Below are 16,033 nucleotides of genomic sequence, written 5' to 3'. Positions count from 1 at the left end.
TTACAGTACATCAACAGTAGGCACTCAAATAGGGTTTACAGTACATAAACAGTAGGTACTCATAGAGGGTTTACAGTACATCAACAGTAGGCACTCAAATAGGGTTTACAGTACATAAACAGGAGGTACTCAAATATGGTTTACAGTACATAAACAGTAAGTACTCAAATAGAATTGACGGTACTGGATTTACAGTACTTAACAATAGGTACTCAGATAGGATTTACAGTACTTAACAATAGGTATTCAGATAGGATTGACGATACTTTAACAATAGGTATTCAGGAGGGAATGAACAGTACATTCGCACTGCGCACCTCGCGTTACACTGACATTAAAAGACGCCCTGTTCTCGTCACTGACACTTGTCATGACACTGCTCGCCATGCCAGCATGTCAGTGAGTGACAGCCACCTGCAGCTGTGACGTTTAATGTCTGCTAGACCTGCACCACCCACCCATACACCTGACGTTAACAGACCTGCACCACCCACCCATACACCTGCACCACCCACCCATACACCTGACGTTAACAGAATTTTATTCCCCGTCCACCCACGCCGACTTACCAAACCCACACATTCCCATACCTCCTATAGATTTCAACCATAACCCTCAACTAAACCTAACCCGAAACATAAACACAAACTAAAAACCAACGTAGGTTTAAATTCCATCACACCTTAGGTTTAAAATCTGGCTATCAGAGATTTCTTTACTTGAAAATGAAAGTTCGTCTAGACAATAATGAGCTACCTATACATACTTTCCAGTTTCACTATGTGATATGTGTATAAATTCTATATACCAAAGGGTTAGTCAATCTAGTTGCACGCTCTTTATTTTCTTACGTCGTAGTTATTTAATTAGTTGGTCATGCGGTTAGTTAATTTGAAACAGGAAGTGATACCGTCACCACGTGTTTGTGCATAATGAATTCATCCTGCACATGGGGCCTCGATGTCAAGCCTAGGATAAAAGCGCCGAGTCAAGAATTTAATAACTGGGGTTAGGGCCTGCTAGAGACCTGGTTTAATGCCTGCATGCAGAAGTTGAAGTCTTTAGAAGTGGCAGGGTTCTGAAGAGGATCTTATAGAACGTCTGTTATGCAGATGTTAATTCAGAATTCGGGGAAAGGGGGGGGGGTAATGTAGACCAGGGGTTGGGTGTTATTTACAGTTAAAATAAAAGTTATTTGAAGATGGTTTCTTAAGAAGATGATAACGGATATAGGGGATTCACGTCGGTGTTGAGTAAATAAATAAAACAGTTGATGTTAAATACCGACCCCCACCCCCCACGACCCCCTTTTATGTTCCCGTATCGCGACACGCGAATTAAAGATGTGCATATTTTGACTGTAGTGTCAGGTGGGTGTGTTAGGGATCAAAGGGCGGACAACCCCAGGCCGACTGTTGTTACGTCAGTTTAAAAGAAAGAAGTCGAGGGAAAAAAAGATTCGGGCTAGGCAAAGGTTATCTGCAGCCAAAGTGCAAGCCAGTCATTTGACCTTCTGTGACCTCTGGGTTTGATAACATTCACGTTAAGAGGGAAAACACCGGGCTACGGTGTAGCGACAATCTTGGTCAGGTTTTTATGTGGCTACAGCACTGGTGCTGGCTAGCTTGTCCGCGTCTATACCGGAGTTATACACAGTACAACACAACCACATACCTGACGTACACACTCCACCACATCCACACACATACCCTACACACACTCCACCACAACCACATACACACTCCACCACATCCACACACATACCCTACACACAATCCACCACATCCACACTCATACCCTACTCACACTCCACCACAACCACATACACACTCCACCACATCCACACACATACCCTACACACAATCCACCACATCCACACTCATACCCTACACACAATCCACCACACTCCACCACATCCACACACATACCCTACACAAATCCATTACACCCACACACATACCCTACACACATTTAACCACATCCACACACATACACTATACACATTCCACCACATCCACACACATACCCTACACAAATCCATTACACCCACACACATACCCTACACACATTTAACCACATCCACACACCTGGCTTACACACAATCCACCACATCCACACACATAGATGACACTCACACAGAATACCACCGCTAAGAACAAACCACAATCTATATCAAAACCACAACATATCTCCATTAACAAATCTCGTTTATCAACATGTCTCTTAATAATAAATATATCCACTGTCATATATATCCAAAGCCACTATTAAGTAAATAAAAGTCTAAGCTAATCTCTCCCACATACTCTTACATGAAACAAAAAAAAAATCTCGGCCTGAGTTATTGCCCCTTCACTTTATCAGACCTTGCCTGCTGTAGTGGCGGCCATTTTGTTTTTGGTTAAATGTTGAAACGGTACTTGACACCTGTGTCTGTATTAGACCCTGTTGCATCTCATTAGGCGAGGCCATGCACATCTGTACACCAGAGCACCCCAGGGAGTCTCACTATGGATCTTAGCACCCCAGGGAGTCTCACTGTAGATCATAGCACCCCAGTCTCACTGTAGATCATAGCACCCCAGTCTCACTCTAGATCATAATACCCAGTCTCACTCTAGATCATAGCACCCCAGTCTGACTGTAGATCATAGCACCCCAGGGAGTCTCAATGTAGATCATAGCACCTCAGGGAGTCTCAATGTAGATCATAGCACCCCAGTCTGACTGTAGATCATAGCACCCCAGTCTGACTGTAGATCATAGCACCCCAGTCTGACTGTAGATCATAGCACCCCAGTCTGACTGTAGATCATAGCACCCCAGTCTGACTGTAGATCATAGCACCCCAGTCTGACTGTAGATCATAGCACCCCAGTCTGACTGTAGATCATAGCACCCCAGTCTGACTGTAGATCATAGCACCCCAGTCTGACTGTAGATCATAGCACCCCAGTCTGACTGTAGATCATAGCACCCCAGTCTGACTGTAGATCATAGCACCCCAGTCTGACTGTAGATCATAGCACCTCAGGGAGTCTCAATGTAGATCATAGCACCCCAGGGAATCTCACTATAGACCATAGAACCCCAGAGATTCTCACTGTAAACTATAGCACCCCAGTCTGACTAAACTATAGCACCTCAGTCTTACTAAACTATAGCACCCCAGTCTCACTGTAAACTATAGCACCCCAGTCTTACTAAACTATAGCACCCCAGTCTTACTAAACTATAGCACCCCAGTTTCACTGTAAACCAGAGCACCCAAGGGAATCTCACTCTACAAACTAGATAATCTAGGATAGTCTCACTCTACGGCCTAGTTTCTCCACGCGGTATCACTGTAGACCACAGGTTACCGTATCAAGTTGGTCTCCCACTATTGTCTCTATGCTAACTATTTCAGCACTTTGCCAGTCACCACTTCACGGAAATTCCCGCTAGCTATTTTTAACCCCTGAGATAATTACAAGGCATGTGAATGAATTACATGTTCGCCTCTGTGAACACAAGACACGAGTTTTGCTATCAGGAGACTAATTAAACATAAACACAAAGGGACCGAATATCAAGTGTTTACTTTTTGTTGTACTGAAAGGAGTTACCTCGCTTTTTAACACTTGGGAGTTACGAGCGTTATGCTAGCTCGAGTAGACGGACACTGTCGTGTAATCTCGCAGTAATTACTCGTCTCGCGAGTCGGCGCGAGATGTTTGTAAAACACAACATGTGTTTAGTTTGTGGCCTGCCCTTGTGGTCACATGATCCCCGTGCTCGCCACCGCCCTGTACTCATCCTGGAAGCGTCTTTCAACAAATCAGATGTATACAGTGGCCGGCCCCGCACCTAGCCGGCGTGAGCTTGGGTTGATGTAAAAAAACGTGAGCCTGAATCACTAGCTCCTACACCACGCCCTACCCCGTGTGAAGGCAGCTATTCACAAAGTTATCGTGCTTTTAGAAATGTTTGTTTATCAGCTAGAAGTAAACATCCTTGGTTCAACACTGACCCTATGCTCGTACACGGAGACTGGGGGGGGGGGATGTACACATGAGAGAGTGAGGAAAATGTACACATAGCAGACTGGTGAAGTTGTACACGTCGTACAACTCAACTGATTATGCTATGTCACATACAGCTACGGCTAAATTGTACACACTTCGTCAATCACAAATCACCTACAAATTAACTATACTAATTGTACACATCTGACAGGCAATTAAACTCTCCGTAACATCATATATAAATCTAATACATACACTATATCACATACAATCAGCTGTACACAATATATCACGTGTTATGTACTTGACTTCACATAAAAATAGTTGTACAGAAAATTCTAACAAATCACTTAACTGTACACATAACAAGACATTCAACTTATTGTACACACTTTTCTCATGCACATCTAAATGTACATACCATTTCTCATATAACTCAACTCTGCATATCTTAAAGCAGACTTCCACCCCACGTAATACCCCGTAATATCTCACCAGTAAAGCCTTCTAAACACCGTATCCTTTCACTGAAATAGATCCCCAACCCCTATTGACATTCTGATTTAGGTTCGATTAGCACAGAATGGATAGATACACAACCAATAGCCGAGCTCAGGAAGATCTTCAGTAAATAAAAGAGCTGAATGATCATCGATCTTTCAGCAAACAACTTTTTTAAACGGTGCTTAGTGGCCTGTATTCAGAAACGTCCCTTCTGTGTCAAAATCGTAATCGATGACAAGATCAAAGTTTGAAATCGATACAGTTTCTAAAGCAGTCGTGGTGGCGAATATAAGAGCATGTCATTAGCTCATGCAGTGGTAATCAAAGAGCGGAGCCGGTCCGTATCATGCCGTGCGGTGTTTACCCGTCTAAAGACCGGCACACAACCGGCACACAAAAGGTCATTGTCTTCTTGTTGTGCTTCGTGTCAAAGAATTCTGGCCTTATCTGGAATCGATACCAACGAGTATCGTCAAAGTTGGCTTACTGCGGGGAGTACTCGGCCCACCCATGGGCGAGTTCGAGTCTTTTGTCTAGCTGACCAAGCATCTCAAGTGAGAATCAATCGCCGGCTCACGGATCATCGATTCGACAAAGTTCGATATCCGACGCGGGTTTACCAACAGGTCTGGAAGCTTCCGTCACGGCGATGTGTCCGATTGGTTGACCTGGTCAGCTGACTTAAGTCAATTAACTCAGTCAAGTGGCATTTCAGCAATAAAGAAATGATTTATTGACTGATACATTCAATCGACGGCAGAAAAGAACAAACATCTCCATTGTAGTTACAGTACAGTGAAAAATTAACCGTTGCAGTTCCGTCTGAAAATCTGAGGTATTAACCCTTAAAGGCTGAAATCGAAGTCAACGGCCTTTATGGCGCATAACAAGTTGATACGTAATAGTTAATTGTGTTGGAGGGAATCCCTTCCAACAATAAAAATTAAGAACGAAGAAGAAGAATCTTTGCAGTTCTATTATGTTGCGCAACGCATTTACTTCTTACGTCACAATAGATTGATTACTAACCCAGCAAAGTTTTTGGAATTATGTTTACATATTTTTTTTTATGGTAACATCGTAACAATAGTAATGCTTGCGTTATCTTACTAAATATTTGTGACAAAATTACTGTTTATTTTCAACTATACTTGACAAGGATACTATTGTATAAAAATAGAAAAAAAAACCCGCGAAGTTATAAAGAACTATAATTTTAAAAACTTGTTTTCGTTGACTCGGTGTAGAAAACAAAGAGAAGATAATCGAATGAACCGTGAATCTTTTTCACACATGAAATTATGCACGCTCTAATTCCTGCTCACAGCACAAAGACGTGGACCTGTGGGCCATTGTGGAATCTAGGTCACGCGTGTGCCTGTGTCACACAGCACCACGTGACCTCCGTCACCACGGGCGTGACCTCACGTGACCTGGGACGTAACAGCTCACGACGGTACAGCAGACACTTAGCGGTTCAATTGACCGTGACGGCTTGCGGGAGTTATCTGTCCTAAATCTGTGCTCACGGAAGCGTGACTGGCCACGCCCACCGAGGGATGACAGTGAGCGATGCAGCATCTTGAGGACAGATCCCACACAAACGTAGACAACCACTCACACTTGTCCCAACATCTCACCTGCCTACTGCTACAATAAAGATTCGCGCGTCATTTGGGGCTTCATCAGAAGATGAACAGCGCGAGTTTAACGCGGGTTTATTGTCACGTGACTAAATTAGGTCATAGGTGTCACTGTACGTCTATTGGCTTTACGTCTCATATGCATAAATCCAAGACTAACATCATAGTCTCTGAAAACTAGCTGTGAACGCAAATCGAATCAGAAAAACTTTAAAAATCTATTTATAGAAAACAAAATTGATGTGAGTGGCCTCCCATTTCGCGATTCCCCTGCAACGCATCTGGTTATGAAATGTTTTTTGGTGACGTCTGTTCACGGGACTCCATAACGTCATAACAGATGGCTGCAGACGTAACGCAAAACCCGTGTCAGACGCGAGTTTCTGACCCAGCATGCATTAGCTCCACCCCACAAAATCTGTTACACCCCACAGTCGTCTGCCGGCCAGACAAACACTCGCCCGTCTGGACTGCTCGTCCCGGTTCGTCTAACAACTCAATTGTTCTCACACAAAAAAGGCGCGAAAACTATTCTAATATTGTAATATTCAATCAGGTTAATTTCCGTGTAAATGTTAATTAAATAATTAACTAGGATGTCGGGAATATTTAACATGAAGACGGTAATTTAAAAAAAACCAACTGGGACTTGTGTGTTAAATTTCGTGTCGAGTGTTCTTCAACAGGAATATCGTGTGTTAGACGGGAATATCGTGTGTTAAACGGGAATATCGTGTGTTACACGAGCACACACTCGTAGATACGAGGGCTGGTGTAGGTCGCAAGGGGCAGACAATCCAGCGCCTCGGCAGACGTGCTGATCGCTGATCCGTGGAGCCCCAGGTGACCTACATGCAATCCTTGCAGCCGATCAGATAAGCAGTGTCAACTCGGCCCCGACGTTTGCAAATATTTTTTTCCCGCCCGTTGTTGACATGAGGTGAAATATTAGCCCTCGCGGTGTGCTCTAGTTTTTTCTCCCCCCCCCCCCTCCCTGTCTCGCTATTCGTGCCCAACGAGCCGTGACAAGCTGTATGGCGTCTAGGCCACACGGGGAGGGGTGGAGGGGGTGGGGGTAAACATTGCCTGCCGGATATGAACAGCAACAAGACATAAACCTGTATTCGTATTAGAGTAGCGGCCCTTGACGCTAGGCTGGACAAGTAGAAGAGATAGCTATTTGAGACATTGAGCATTTAGCCGTTAGGACGGTACGTAGGGTGTTAATGCTCCTGGGGGAGGAGAGGGGTAGGAGAGGGGGAGTAATTATGGGACGAAGTAAACTGTGTGAATACAGAAAAAGGGGAGATAATCTATTGGATTAAGAGGCGAGACCGGGTGTTAAATGTAATGTGGGGTGGGGTTGTGGGTGAATTATGCCATCGTTTACTGAATTCTACAGATGAAAGACTCTAGAGCCGGTATTGAAACTATGTGTAGTGTCATGCCTGACTCAATGAATGTCACACTGCGTTCGTTTGATAGAAACTGGGCTTTTGTGCAGTCTATTATTTATCACACAGCTCCTTGTACACGTCTAGGATATGAGCTGCTAGACTCAGGCTCCTGAGGTATGATGATATATGGGTTTTAAGACATGATAGACTCCTGAGGTATGATGATATATGGGTTTTAAGACATGATAGACTCCTGAGGTATGATATAAGGGGGTTTTAAGACAGGATAGACATATATGGTCCCTATAAGAATGTCACAATAATATTACATATTACATATTACTACAAGAATGTTAGATATGGCCCTTACAAAATATTACATGTGGCCCTTACAAAATATTACATGTGGCCCTTACAAGAAAGTTATATATGGCCCTTACAAAAATATTAGATATAGCCTCTACAAGAATGTTAGATATGGCCCTTACAAAATATTACATATGGCCCTTACAAAAATGTTAGATATAGCCCCTACAAGATAGGTAGCTATGGCCCTGACTAAATAGATATAAGAGAGACAGATATGGTCTCAACAAGACAGGTAGACACGACCCCAACGACCCCCCCCCCCCACGACCCCCATGTCGTCAGCCCACATGACGTGTGGACAAGAACGGTTTACAGATACGTGACCTGGGGCTAATCGCGGCAATCAGACGACAATCGCCTGCGTTCACACCCCCCCCCTCAACACACACACACACACACACACACACACACACACACACACATACACACTCCCCCCATCTACCACCACCTCCATCTTACACATTTAACATTGATCAATCTAATGGTTTCAGCTGCATAAAAAAATATAATAATCCCACACCAACATAGTTTCATTGAACCCTCCTGTTAGATAACATTCACTGCACTACCACATGATTTCATCTCATTACTACCATGTCCATGCTTTTAAAACATGACTGTTTGAATAAAATAAAATAAAAAAACAGCATTGTTGATTCGATATAACAATCAGTCCCTACTTTCTAGTACTCACTCTTTAAAAATAAAACCCTTTTTAACACGAGAATGCTAGTGTTAAAAAACATCAAACATGTATTACGCAGATTGTGAAATAATTTAGGTAAAACGCGTAAGACGCCGTCACAAAGGGATCTAACCGGCGATGTTTAATTAACATAAAGTGTTGATGTTACTCGGATTAAACATGGCGTCTTTATCATACGCGAGGCATGTTATTTCCGTCTTGTTGATCATTAGCTCCCCTTGTTTATCCCCCCTTTCCTTCCCCGTCTACTGCACTTAATGTTACCATTATGGCCGCCGTACTAAAGGATTGTCGTAATACAAGTTTTAACCGTTCTGTTAAAGATGACGTGGGGTTCCCGGGATAAATTGTTCAATGATTTTCCATTACTGGAGGGAAATCCAACTTTCGTTGGCGTTTCGACACGATCGCGGTTCCAATGTTAAGTGTGAGTAGTGTGGAGTGAGGGGGGATTGTGGGAGTGATACGTGGTGGATGGTGATAGGTCGACGGAGTTTGCCGATGGTGTACGATGTTGGTCGATGGTTCGTGTTGTTGACAATGGTCAATTATGTGTGGTGAGAATTAATATGTTGGAAGATGGTTATGTGATGTGAGATGGTGGTCAGTTGATGTGGGATGGTAGTCAGTTGATGTGGGATGGTGGTCAGTTGATGTGGGATGGTGGACAGTTGATGTGGGATGGTGGACAGTTGATGTGGGATGGTGGTCAGTTGATGTGGGATGGTGGTCAGTTGATGTGGGATGGTGGTCAGTTGATGTGGGATGGTGGTCAGTTGATGTGGGATGGTGGTCAGTTGATGTGGGATGGTGATCAGTTGATGTGGGATGGTGGTCAGTTGATGTGGGATGGTGGTCAGTTGATGTGGGATGGTGGTCAGTTGATGTGGGATGGTGGTCAGTTGATGTGGGATGGTGGTCAGTTGATGTGGAATGGTGGTCAGTTAATGTGGGATGGTGGCCAGTTGATGTGGAATGGTGGTCAGTTAATGTGGGATGGTGGTCAGTTGATGTGGGATGGTGGTCAGTTGATGTGGGATGGTGGCCAGTTGATGTGGAATGGTGGTCAGTTAATGTGGGATGGTGGTCAGTTGATGTGGGATGGTGGTCAGTTGATGTGGGTGTGGCATGGTGGTCAGTTAATGTGGGATGGTGGTCAGTTGATGTGGGATGGTGGTCAGTTGATGTGGGTGTGGCATGGTGGTCAGTTGATGTTGACCGAAGGTCAGCGTTATTAATCTATGGTCAACAAAACTGGATCGTTATGTACAGTGTTGTCAGAGAGCTATAATAATCAGCTACAGTCACGAATATGGCCGATGGTGCTATAGTCAGTAATATGGCGATATATTGGTGCTGGTTGATAACTTATAATTCAGTATTTTAGGCTCATGATCTTGGTGATTCTGTTACACGATCTTATGATGATCTTTTTTTCGTCAACTTTACGATGGTGATCTATCCTTTCAAGATCTTTATGATGATGATCTTCCATGTTCACGGCTACCTTTTGTTTCAAAATGTTCATATTTGTGATCTTTTGTTTCAAGATCTGTTGTTTGTTGGTATCTCGTGAGATCGACAATCGATGAAGTCGGATGATGAGGTGTAATGTCAGAGTAGCTGAATGGAGAAAGCAATAACATAATTGTTTTTGCCTGGAGTCGATACCGAAATAGCCTGGTATTTTTTTTTAAGCCAGTAAAGCACTACTGTAGAAAGGGACATAACCCAATCGTTGTATACGAGCCAGTAGGGCACTACCACAGAAAGGGACATAACCCAATCGTTGTATACGAGCCAGTAAAGCACTACCATAGAAAGGGACATAACCCAATCGTTGTATACGAGCCCATACAAACACGGGACGATGGGGATCATTGGCGTCCACTTGCTAGTGAGAAGAACAGTATTTGTCGTCTCCAAGTCAAGCTGAAGTTGGATGAGTCAAGTCCAACCACAAAGACGAAAGGGGGGGGGGGTGTAAGAGCGAGAAGGGGGAAGTAAGCGTGTACTCCCTTCAATTAGCTCCCCCTGCCCTCACTCCTGCGGTTGTTTGAGCAGGCAATGTTTGAGATCTTCCTTGTTTCTACTCCATGTCTCCACCACAGTTTGTTGTCTCTCCGTGTTTGCCAACCTTTCCAAGGGACACCACCACCACTGCCTGTAACCCTAGAGTTCTCCCCCCTTTTCTCCCCAAGGTTCCAGATTTCTGAATACGTACGCATCTCTACTGAGAGTTTTATTTATTTTCCAGAGAGCTCTTAAATCTAGTGCGTTGATCCGTGTTTAGTAATGTCGCGGTGGAGATAAACAAATAGATCAACAAAAGCTGTGGGCGATGGTGTAGCTACGGCATTCAAGTAGCGACCACAACATGTGGTCTGTGTTGGTTTACCACAGCTCGTTAGTGGGGTTTGGGTATAGAAACCAGCTATGATTTTATTAGCATATCTCCAGGTCTCTGATTTATACAGCTTAACTGAGATTTCATTTTGTAGGTCTGACCTTTGACGTCCATATCAACTTGTAGGTCAGTTGTCCACACTGACCTTCTGACCTAATAAATTGTAGTTTTGACTTTGTGAAACTACCAAAATAAAAGGCCGGGCTTGCAACATCCCCTACAACTGAAGGTCTGACCTAGCGACACGGCAAAGCATGTAGGTCTGACCTAGCGACACCCACCCCAACCTGACCCGACCCAGTGATACCCACCTCAACAAACCCGACCCCGCAACACACACCCCCAGACCCGACCCCGCAACCCCCCCCCCCCCCCCCCCGCAGACCCGGCGCTGCGACACCCACCCCAGACCCGACCCTGCGACACCCACCCCCTCCCTACAGTTCGATACCACTAGTCAATGAACTCACATTCTCACGCCGCGTATACCTATCCAAGACGAGATCGTCCTCTCCGCGAGCGACACGTTGCGCTCCCATTCTATAATTTTCTTAAAGACAATCCACCCCCCCCCCCTCCCCCACCCAGCTCGATGACGGAGCCGGGAGTCGCTCTCATGGATTGTTTAATGATAGTACAACGTCACAATTCTCGCGCTCACCGCCCGCGAGTACAAAGCGCACCAAGGACAATTAACCAGTCCCAATCAATATCTAACCCCCGAGTTGAACTTTTGCCCCCCGCCAGTTATACCAAATTGCTGAAGTATATTTTTATTGACTCAACCACCCCTAGACGTAAACAACAATGTCAACAAATTTAAATCACGACTATAACATACCACATACTTTATGTAACCTATCTTTCGCAATGTCTTGTTTTTCTTATCTTCTAAAACAAAAGAACAGAATATTATGAAAACATTGATTTAGTTTGACAAACATGCTTTATAAACGTTTGACTAGAACTTCAAAATAAATACAACTACAAAAACATTGTATTAGCTTTAATTAGCAACGATGAACAGAAACGCATTGTTTTGTTTTCATTGCCAGCCATGTTCTTATTCATGTTTAATGTGTTTTTGGTTAAGAAGTAGGTCAACCGTTTAACGTGCTAACCGTAGGTCCAACTGTTTAACGCGTTAACCCGTAGGTCAATTGTTTAACGTGTTGACCCGTAGTTCAACTGTTTACCGTGCTAACCCGTAGGTCAACTGTTTATCGTGTTAACCCGTAGTTCAACTGTTTAACGTGTTAAAAGTAGGTCCACAGTTTAACGTGCTACACCTTAGCTCAACTGTTTAACGTGTTAAATCGTAATTCAAATGTTTAACGTGTTAACCCGTAGGTCCATTGTTTAGCGTGTTAACCCGTAGTTCAACTGTTTAACGTGTTTCTCTTGTATTTTCTAGATGCCTGTGGCTTGTCTGACATGAACCATATAGAAAGCATCCAGGAGAAGTCCCAATGCGCCCTAGAAGAATACGTCCGCAGTCAGTACCCCAACCAACCTACCAGGTAAGTTGGTGTTATACAATATCAGCTGTAGTACACTTAACACTGTTGTGATACTTAGTCTGTTGCCAGTAGGCTGTATAATATAAGGGATATACATTCCAGTAGTTCATTCACTAGATCTAGTTATAATTTATTTGTTGGTTGTCAGCATAAAATATATATGTAGCCTATAGCCAACAACTAACCTCTACTCCCCACTACCTGTAGCTAACAACTGACCTCTACTCCCCACAACCTGTAGCCATCAACTGACCTCTCCTCCCCCGCCCCCACAGTAGCCATCAACTGACCACCATCTACCCCTCTCTTCCAGGTTCGGCAAGCTGCTCCTCCGCCTCCCCTCCCTACGGACAGTCAGTGCCCAGGTGATCGAGCAGCTCTTCTTCGTCCGCCTGGTGGGGAAGACGCCCATCGAGACTCTCATCCGTGACATGCTCCTCAGTGGTGGCTCCTTCAGTTGGCCCTACATGGCCATTCAATGACTTCCTGGCCAGCGGTGGCCCTCTGTGTACCTCTGATAGCAGCTACGACAAAAGTCTGAGCAAAGATAGTTTTCTAGACAGACTTTCTTGTATGTTTATAAAAGGTATTAATATAATTCTGGAGGTCACTGTGGTTCTACGTCATCAGGTCAAGGTGACCCTTGCGGGTCAAAGTTGACTGGACAGACAACTGTGCCATCATAGAGCAGACGAGAGTCGGCAGACGACGAGACTTATCATGATCTTGTGATATTTCAGTAGGGCAGGGTGTCTCCTCAACACTCACTTCTTGACATTCGATACCACTGATTCGATACTTGAAATCAGAATATTCGATACCACTTAAATCGATACCATGATTCTTGATATTCGATACTTCGATACTTTTGAATCCTAAACAGACTACGGATTCGATACAAGACAAAAAAGTTACGATTCGATACCATAAATCAAATGTGCCACAACTCGATACTATACAAAGAATGTTCCAGAATTGGTTCACGTGAGTTACATGAGTGTCAAGTCAACAGTTCAACGTGTTGATCACCTGCTTAGTTTTGACAATTTACCTACAAACGCTGGATACAAGTGTCAAACGATATCAACCGAACGTTGATTTCAACACTTGTTTTTTTTTACTCCGCGTCCTTGGTTACAGTTTCAAGGCATTCACGTGACTCAAGGTGTAACCATAGCCGTAGCACAATGCAATACAGAACTCTATTCAAAACAGTGGAGGGAGATAGCAAAACCTTTATGGCAAACTTAGATGTTAATTATTCATGTCCCATCGCCATATATATATATATATATATATATATATATATATATATATATATATATATATATATATATATATATATATATATATAATATACATGTATAATAAATGAATTGATTGATTTAGCAAGTGATTCAAGCATACAATATTCTCTGTACATATATCATTCCATTCCTTCATGACGTCAGTATTTAAAGTATATTATTATTATTATTATTATTATTTAGTTTTTTAACATAATGGTTTGTTTATTGTTTGAATCTGATTTCTGTATTTCACTTGTATGCAATCACATAGCGACGCCAAAGTTATCTAGCGGGTTTTCCCGAAACGCCATATTTGTGAGGGCATCACATCTCGCGAAAATCTAATTTTAGCTGTAACTATTACTTGCTAATATGTAGAAACTCGTTTTTTAAATTAAGTATTAATTTATTTTGGTTATTTAATTATTTTATTTTTATAAGATTAATATTATTAAAATGTTAATGAATTATGCTAATTAATTATGAAATTAGTGTCTGTGTATTGTAAAAAAAAAGAATAAAGAGTAAGATAAAATCTAACGTTATTTTAGACTTAGTAGGATGATTGTTAACGTTTCAGCACTAATTCATGGGGATTATTATCTAGGGCTCGTGTTTAGTGCTATATTTAGCAGAACAAGATGATTGGTCAGTATAACAATAGTGACATTCCATTGAGAACTACAACATAGGAGATAACTGTGTTCAGGGGAAGTAACTACCCCATCGGCCATTCGTCTTAGTATTTTCCTTGATACATTTTGTCTTTAGGAATTCTTTTATTATTAATCGAACGAGCTGTAAAACAACTTTTTGTGTCTTAATTTTGTGAGATGTAAACACAATATAAACTTACTTAAATTCAATCTAAGTTTGGATATATTAGGCTCTTATTAAACACCCACTTTGATCTTTGTTCAAAAAATATTTTCCCATGCTTATTACACTTACTAACCCGTAGAAAAGCAACCACAAAAACAATAACCCTTACCATAACTATAAACTGAGTCCTAGTCCCATTATAGTGACATCTAACACTAATCCAAACTTCTGTTGTATTTGTTGAAATCCTACTTTGTAGTGCACCGGTGATAGTAAAAGGGTTAACATAATTTTATATCCCATAATTTCCGTTACCTAAATCTGTAACAAAGGCCAAGTTCCCCACTTACCAGATTTTGAGACCCGCTGAAAAACTTCTAAACCTAAACTCATAAAACAAACATAACTATTTTACAAGTAAAACTTAAGTCACTGAGTAACCATAAAGATCGTAAAATCATTTAGTCAACTCAGAGATCGTAATACTAAAACTGTATCAATAGATCAGGTATGAAAATCTTACTATTAAACTAAAGTTACAGCAGTCTTAAAGATCTTATTATTTTTAACTTTAATCATAGATCAAACACAACGACCGTATTAGTAAAACTTTTAAGTTTTAAAATATGAATACTTCACACAAAGAACAAAATAAACCCAATTTAAATGCAACTGCGTATGTGTGTGTGTGTGTGTGTGTGTGTGTGTGAACTTAAATGGTTTATGCTATTCTATTTTAAATAATGAATAGTTCATTTCCCTCTATTGCTATACTACCATAAACCCAACCTTAACTCTAATCATAAAGCTCAAACAATAAAATCTTAACATTGACCTCATAACCCAGCCCTCATAGATTAGACCCCTAACCTTTATCCTATAACATAACCACTCAGAACATAATATAGACCCCCGTGACCCCTAACACAGATCCAGACCCCAGACCCCATAACTATTTAAAATTAATTATCGTTTGCTTATAATTAGTACAAGACATCGCTAGCACCAATACAAGTACACATTCTAACCAGCTAGCACTAGTACTTGTATGTACATGTACACAATCTAAAGACATCAAAATAGAAAGTAGATTTGATAGTGTTGACTTGATTTAATCATGGGATGTGAATAGATAGACTTGAGAGAGAAATCGATAGAAAGTTTCTGAGTGAGAGAGAATCAGAGAAATATGAAAGAGAAAAGGCAAAATGAATCACAAAGAGATAGTGAGACATATTTTAAGAGATAGAGAGACAGAGTGAGAATGTGAGAAATGTGAAGAGTGTAGTAAGTATAATTAGCTTGTATACGTTTTACATACCTAACAACTGTGTACACTCTGAATATTTGTCGGCAAGTTTATTTTTAC

General features: G+C 42.1%; 1 protein-coding gene across 1 annotated transcript in view; it reads left to right on the top strand.

Moving 5' to 3' along the window:
* Window positions 1-13,874, top strand: part of LOC131946505 (COUP transcription factor 2-like) — a 35,722-nt gene extending 21,848 nt beyond the window's left edge. Inside the window, 2 exon segments of the mRNA XM_059307322.1 lie at window positions 12,448-12,553; window positions 12,867-13,874. Of these exon segments, the coding sequence (XP_059163305.1) occupies window positions 12,448-12,553; window positions 12,867-13,035 (275 nt within the window). The 3' untranslated portion in view covers window positions 13,036-13,874.
* The last annotated feature ends 2,159 nt before the right edge of the window (window positions 13,875-16,033 follow it).

This window comes from Physella acuta, unplaced genomic scaffold (assembly GCF_028476545.2).
Source record: "Physella acuta isolate Inbredline_101_S28 unplaced genomic scaffold, ASM2847654v3 ptg000562l, whole genome shotgun sequence".
Lineage (NCBI taxonomy): Eukaryota > Metazoa > Mollusca > Gastropoda > Physidae > Physella > Physella acuta.
The sequence above is the reverse complement of the archived record's forward strand: the minus strand, read 5'-3'. Positions and strand labels throughout refer to the sequence as shown.